At 41.2% G+C, this 7,500-nt stretch overlaps 1 protein-coding gene across 1 annotated transcript in view; it reads left to right on the top strand.

The window, feature by feature from the left end:
* Nucleotides 1–2,058: 2,058 nt before the first annotated feature.
* The window catches only part of LOC125034452 (glutamate receptor ionotropic, delta-1-like), a 5,709-nt gene continuing 267 nt past the window's right edge, over nt 2,059–7,500 (top strand). Inside the window, exons 1-11 of the mRNA XM_047626250.1 lie at nt 2,059–2,195; nt 2,316–2,441; nt 2,680–2,697; nt 2,953–3,099; nt 3,383–3,385; nt 4,352–4,442; nt 4,790–5,090; nt 5,498–5,715; nt 6,025–6,205; nt 6,536–6,635; nt 6,949–7,078. Of these exons, the coding sequence (XP_047482206.1) occupies nt 2,059–2,195; nt 2,316–2,441; nt 2,680–2,697; nt 2,953–3,099; nt 3,383–3,385; nt 4,352–4,442; nt 4,790–5,090; nt 5,498–5,715; nt 6,025–6,205; nt 6,536–6,635; nt 6,949–7,078 (1,452 nt within the window). The remainder of the gene's footprint in view (nt 2,196–2,315; nt 2,442–2,679; nt 2,698–2,952; nt 3,100–3,382; nt 3,386–4,351; nt 4,443–4,789; nt 5,091–5,497; nt 5,716–6,024; nt 6,206–6,535; nt 6,636–6,948; nt 7,079–7,500) is intronic.

Genomic DNA, 7,500 nt, shown 5'->3' with positions numbered 1-7,500 from the left:
TAAAGAAACTCACCTTGAGGTACTGGCAGGGCAGTGTTGATCGATGTTGCAGGCGTCAGGCAACTGCAGGAATTGATGAAGACTGCGACAGGTGTTGAAGTACTGTGCGTTGAGGGTGGATGTCATCTTGGCAGGAAAGACTGGCTTCGTGCTTGATGTCAGGAAATCGCAGCTGTTTCGTGAGATGAAGTCTTTCAGTGACAGATGTCGACAAAGGTGTCTCCGCTTGCAGGAGTCGATAGATTGTCTTCAGAGTGGCTTCACGTAGTGCGATATCTTCGGAGGGTTCGTGTGGTGCGATAATCCCAGTGCGGTGCCACCAATGTAATGATGTGGTGGGCTTATCCTCCCTGCGTTATGCCACCCAGTGTGATGTACTGTGGTGGGCTTATCCTTTCTCTCTGTCAGTCTCTGTCTCTGTATGGTACTTCTTGAAGTGAAGTGAAGTGAAAGTTGTTGCTGCTTCTAAGTTTTATTTCACGGGAGTGTGGTAGGTGGGATACAGAGGACAGGCAAGGCAGGGGCGCTCAGGGAAGAGCGGGCGACCTGCCCGGCCCGCTGTGGCGAGCGGTCTGTCTGAACTGCTCAGACATTTCTACGAACAAACTTCGTTTTGGAACATTTCATAATGGAAAACATGAAATAATTTGAATGAACATAAAAGTCCTATACATATGGTCACATGGTGGTGAAGGAACAAGGGTACCTTATATACGGATGTATGTAAGAAGAGTTATGGTGTTTACAGGACTAAAAAGCTTCGTGATAAGGAGACACATATTGCTGAGTATTCACAAAACATAAAGACATTTGAATATCAACAATGATAGCAGTAATATACTTTGTGATTCAGAATAAGTATTTTCTAACGAACATTTTGAGTATAAACAACACATAGTTATACACAGGGAGAACAGAATAATAGCATGGGAATCGTTCATGAGCAATAAGGGTTGAATTAGCGTGTTCTAAGGTCACTTTGTCATCATGATAGCTGTAGGCCTGTTGGAGTCGGCTGAGGACAGTGGAGTTACTGTGCAATTGTTCCTTTCCTTAAACTGATATAAGTACTCATAGCAATGTTATAGGCTAAAATTCAAATGTAACACTATATAATGTTATGACCATGCATTAAATGTACCACAGCTTGCCCACGCCTGTGCAGTTAGCCAGGGTGGTAAATAAAGGACTAAACTAAACTAAATTTTCCTTAAACTGATATAAGTACTCATAGCAATGTTATAGGCTAAAATTCAAATGTAACACTATATAATGTTATGACCATGCATTAAATGTACCACAGCTTGCCCACGCCTGTGCAGTTAGCCAGGGTGGTAAATAAAGGACTAAACTAAACTAATTACGGAAACCACAAATAAAGGTCTTATCATTCATTAGTCAGAAAGTCTAGAATATTCTTTGCAATAACGTTGTTCTGTACAAGAATTGCGGGTGGAAAGAGCGATTTTGAAACAATTACACGTTAGATTAGTCCTGAGAATGTCGAGTTGGCAAATTTTAATCTCAAAAGCCACATTGTAGGCCTAAACAAGCTTCTTGGTCATTTAACTAACTCTGGCACTACTAAAAGTGGCGTATATATTTCCTCAACGTAAGAGACCATTAAAGGATAGGATTGGGTTTAGAAATTCCTCCGTTTCTTGCGTAATATTACGGGGATCACACACTTATTGTACACAAACCAGTAAGATCCTTCAAGAGACGGTTAATTTGAATGTAATCTTACCTTCCTTTAGATGTCACTCGGTCTGGAAGATGGCGGAAGTTTGGTCTATTTTCCGGTGTCGTCAGACCAGAATATGACGGATGGTCTCGCTCAATCAATGGAGTATGCTAGAACTGTGAGTAACATTCCCGAGAGATTTTATACTCGGTCTGTTCCGGGTGAAATGATAATCAGATTCTGGACAATCTCCTTGTACTGTAATGACGACGATACTAGTAATAAGTACACATTCTCAGGTTCGCCAGTTATCGCGGTGCACGAATGTAGTGGTGATGACTGATGACCCTGTTTTCCTCGCTTCCTTCGCCGAGATGTGTCTTCGAAGTCGCCTCATCCTGTGGTCCACGAAGCTCCTGGCTGTCACACGCACGTCTCTCCACAAGTTACGTCACCTTCATGCGACGTTCTCCATGATGAATGCTATGCTAATGATAAGAAGCCAGGATGGGTAAGATTCTAGGTTTTATCTGCAATCAGTTTGTTTTTCCCATTTGGCTACTTTCATGCGTAAAACCAAGTCATTGTTTTAATGTTCTGTTATTTCCTAATAACTTGGTATCCATTTTAGGTTCATTTTGTATGTCCAATTGCCCTATGACCCATCTGAAGCCCAAGTGCGAGTGGCTTCTCTTACACCACAACGAGGGCTTGTTCTCAGCGGGAATTTCAAGTTATTCCCTGAGAAGTTTAAAAAGTTAGTATGGCCATAATATTTTACCTTTTTTAATTGCAGTAATTTCTGGTTGAAATGCATTTTAAGAAATGCACTAACTACCTGTAATTCCTTTTAGTTATTTTTTTTTTTACTGTTTTCGTGTTAGTTTTTGTATACCAAACACTTAAGTTGTTAATTGATCACGCAGATAAAGCAAATAATCAGGAGGGTGAAGATAAATACAAAAAATTATCCACAAAAAACTGTCCGTTTTCAGCAACATATATCCACTAAGGTAAATATTGAATATCCTTGCCTCCTACCTATCGCCACAATTATTTTCCTTGTTTTATGCCTGTCCCTTAAACTGAATCCTTTCCCTTCCTTCTTACGTGCTGAGACGGTTAAGGTAAAGACTGATACCCTTACCCTCCTACCTATCGATCCATCTATTTTCCTCTTTTCGCCTCCTCTTACCTATCGACCCATATATTTTTCTTCTTTCCTGCCTATCCGTTAAACTTTATCCTTTTCCTCGGCTTCTTTACAGGCTAAGGAAGGCCCCCTCATTCGTGGTAGTGGCCGAGGAGTACCGCCCGCACGTTGTAGTCGAGACCACCGCCCCTGGGGATCCAGTGTCCGTAGTGGGTCCTATGGTCAACCTCCTGAGTGTCATGGCGGAGGCTATGAATTTCACGTGAGTTCCGATTTTGCCTTCTGATTCAGATAGATTCGTAAGATGAGTGGCTGGTCGTTAGTGGGGTTATTGGGGTGGGGGGTAGTTATTGGGTAGGGGTTAATGTGTGTGTTTTTGTGTGGAAGGTTACGGTGTAGTTTTTTGTGGAGGGTTATTGTATGGGTACTTATTGTGTGAGCGATTATTGTGTGGGTGCATGTTGTATATTCAAATAGATGGTAAAATTATACACTATGTACAAAATAAGATCTTAAGATCCTCCTGTATTTCATTTTCAAACCAGAAGGTAAACTCCAGGAGGACTTCGAAATCGTTGCATCATTATTCAATAAATCTATTTTGTATATTGTAGGTTTTCTTCTATTATAGTCTCGTTACAGTGACCTGTTTTGTCTTTCATTCAGGTGCATATTTAGGTAGATTTCAAACTACAGGTCTTCATTATTAAATGACCCGTGTCTACAGTTAAAAGTTTAATCAGCTGATTCTCTATCACTTGTTACAAATGTCAATCTTAAACTCACAGTTTTTGACGCCGAGCGAAAACAGGTTTCATTTTGAAAGTAGAGTTCCCTCAACACTAATAAATGTAAAAATACGTAAAAAGAAGTGTTAATTATTAGTTGACATCACAACTAAGAATCTAAGAAAATCATTCATATAAAACTAATTTGCTTAGTTTAGTTTAGTCCTTTATTTACCACCCTGGCTAACTGCACAGGCGTGGGCAAGTTGTGGTACATTTAATGCATGGTCATAACATTACATAGCTGTGGTACATTTAATGCATGGTCATAACATTACATTACGTAGTGAATTTTAGCCTATAACATTTTTATGATAAGTACTTTGTCAGTTCAAGGAAAAGAACAATTACACAGTCCTTTATCTACTCATCTGCCACGCCGGCGTGGAAAAGCATTGATACATTTGATATGCGGTCATGTGATACTACATTCCAAATTTAGGCTACAACATAAGTTCTAAGACATCAGGTGATATAAAGTAGTTACATAGTTCTCCGTACCTTATGCTAGGTGGTCTGAAAGGTTGTAACACATGGCACTCTGAGATATAGAAGTGTTTGTCTATATTCTTCATTACACAGTTTACACTTAGTTTCTTCGACATTACAAACTGTGCTGACCTGCCAATACAATCTATATCCAAGCCTGATTCTTGCTTTAAGTGAAATGTGACTCCCCGTGACCGTAGACTTTCCACAGTTCCTCATACATATTCTCCTCTTCAGGTACAGCTTTGTCAGACCCCCAGATGGGTCATGGGGCACTAAGAGGGAGGATGGGTCATGGACAGGTATGGTTGGTGTCGTCACCAGAAAGGTAAGGTCAACGAACGAAAATATTAGGTTACCTGCACTGTCACTTCTAATGAAATTGATCATCAGTTGTAGTCATGGTTTGTTTTCCTCAACTATCAATAATCAAAGTGATGTACTTCCGATCTTGATACCGATATACATGAACTCACAAACACACACACACATATATATACATATATATATATATATATATATATATATATATATATATGTATATATATGTATATATATACATACATATATACATATACATACATATATATGTATATATATATATATATGTGTATGTATATATATATATATATATACATATACATATGTGTTCCTCTACATCTGCCCTTGTTCCAGGAGGCGCAGCTCGGCCTGGGCCCCTTCGGCATCACCCCCAGCAGGAACGAGGTGATCGAGTACACGGCGCCCATTCTCATCGACTACATACGCATCATGGCGGGGCGAGGGCGGCCTGAGGTGGACCCTTGGGGCTTCCTCTTCCCTCTGACGGCGGGGGTGTGGGCGGCGTTCCTGGCTTCGCTTCTGCTGGTGACGGCGTCCACCTTCGTGCTGTCAGCGGCCACTTCCAGAGCTCTCGGCTCGGGCGGCGGCTCCAATTACGAGTATTTCGGGTATTTTCGTGTCCTCCTGCAGCAAGGTAAGCATTTTTACACTTGGTTTCTAATTTATGTATTTCCATTTGATTATTGTTCCGGTATTTCATGAATGAAGATTCGACGTAATTACGGCAGACAACATACGTCATAACACGTGGTGCTTTGTTATAGACTGAATTACATAAATATGTGAAGTGTATTCTGCATATATTTTTCTTAATCTCTTTCAAATTAATTAGTTTTGTCAATATATGTGGTCTCCCTTAATACACTACACATATAAAAACCCACCTGTATCATACACTTCATAAATCAAACCTTATATCAATCTACCAGCTTATATATCAATACACCTACATTAACTACCTCATACCCCCACCCTAACCACTCCCACCCCTTCCAACCTCCCTACCCTACCCTTCCCCCCCTCCCTACCGGCTTCCACCAGACGAATCGGTGGTTGGGACACCTGGTTGGAGGCGCCTGGTGGCCGCAGCTTGGATGATTGCAACGCTGGTGATTGTGAGAGGTTACGCAGGCAACCTCATGTCCCTCCTTGCCGTGCGCCATATTCCGCAGCCTTTCCAGAGCTTGCGTGCCGTGTTGGAGGATGCGGATACCGGCATGATATGGGAAGCTAATACCGCGTATGTTCAGTATCTCAATGTAAGTGCGAGGATTTTTAGACGTCGTTTCGATTAGTGTTTTTATTTGTTTTGGGGAGTGGGGATTGTTCTTTTGTCTTGTACTGATATGTAAAGTAAGGATAATCATGTTGTCTCTTTAAATTACTTTTTTTTTCTTTGATTAAAATATGCAAGAGGGAAAGAAACATGACGACTTTGTACATACATATGAAAATGAAGACTATCCACATCAAAATCATCAAATGTTGCTCAAAATATGACCGGTCTTTAATAAAAATTCAACCTCTATTACCCAATCACTACACTTTGCACGCACCATCCCTACCAGAGCGTTAAATCAGGCACGTTCTACGAGGTGCTCCAGGCCGGGCGGAGGGGGCGCGTCAAGTACCTGCGCAGCACCGAGATTCCCGCCGCAGTCGACACTTGGGTTCGGAACCGGAAGGACGTTCTCCTGATCGAGGATCTGACTGCCCGGATCTACATGGGGCAGGACATTACGGACACAGGTCGAATGCTTGCTTGTGTTTGCAAATGTATTGTGGAAAAAGGTCGATAGATATATTAATCGATTACATTTGCGTAAATGATATGATAATTAATAAAAAAAGCGTAAACAAATAAATGAAGATAGAAGAGAACAAAGAACCAATTTCTTGAATGCTCATGCAGCGAACGATACCTGATAATATATGTATGTATGTACATGCGTTTTGTACGGGTATTCGTCTTAATTTTTCTGCATATATACATACATAGTCGTGTGAATGAGCACTCACCATACACTATTTAAGCTAACATATAGTGGACACGTATGTACTATGTAATATTCCCTCTAGGTCGGTGCGACTTTTATACGTCTCGCGATGAATTCCTTCCCCTTATCTTCGCTATGATCGGCCAGAAGAATAGTCCCCTTATGCCTGTTATTAGCGACAAGTAAGTAGGTATTTGCAAATTTTGCGAGGATTAATGATTAAAACAAGCTGATAGTGGTAATGATGGTGAACAGAGAAACGGTCAAGGTTTATTCATGTGTTTAAATACATTCACACACACACGCACACACACACATTCACAACTGCAAACTCACACACACAAATATAAACACATACACACACACAACAATAAAATCACGCACACATACATAACAACAACAACAAACAAACAATACAAACACAACCACACCTACCACCACTACAACCACTCTTCCACATACAAACACACGCATACACATATCTCTACCCCCTAGAATCACACGGCTGACTGAGGGAGGCCTCTACGAACACTGGGTGAAGAGGAGTATTCCGAACTCCACGGTGTGTGCGCATGCGTCGTCAAAGATCACCGTCAACACTTCTCTCAAGCTTGCCAATCTCTGGGTAATTCGCTGAGTCATGTAGATGTGACGGGAACTGGGTAGTAATGCAAAAATATATATATATATAGATAGTGGGAGATAGATTGATTGTGTTTGCAATGCTCTCTCCTTGTATCACTTTCTTCTCTATCCATATTACTCTCTCTCTCTCTCTCTCTCTCTCTCTCTCTCTCTCTCTCTCTCTCTCTCTCTCTCTCTCTCTCTCTCTCTCTCTCTCTCTCTCTCTCTCTCTCTCTCTCTTTCTCTCTCTCTCTCTCTTTCTCTCTCTCTCTCTCTCTCTCTCTCTCTCTCTCTCTCTCTCTCTCTCTCTCTCTCTCTCTCTCTCTCTCTCTCTCTCTCTCTCTCTTTCTCTCTCTCTCTCTCTCCTACGGTCCCTTCTCTCTTTTTGTCTATCTATCTATCTGTCTGTCTGTCTACCTGCCT

This window comes from Penaeus chinensis, chromosome 1, assembly GCF_019202785.1.
Source record: "Penaeus chinensis breed Huanghai No. 1 chromosome 1, ASM1920278v2, whole genome shotgun sequence".
Lineage (NCBI taxonomy): Eukaryota > Metazoa > Arthropoda > Malacostraca > Decapoda > Penaeidae > Penaeus > Penaeus chinensis.
This window is presented reverse-complemented; position numbering and strand designations above follow the sequence as displayed.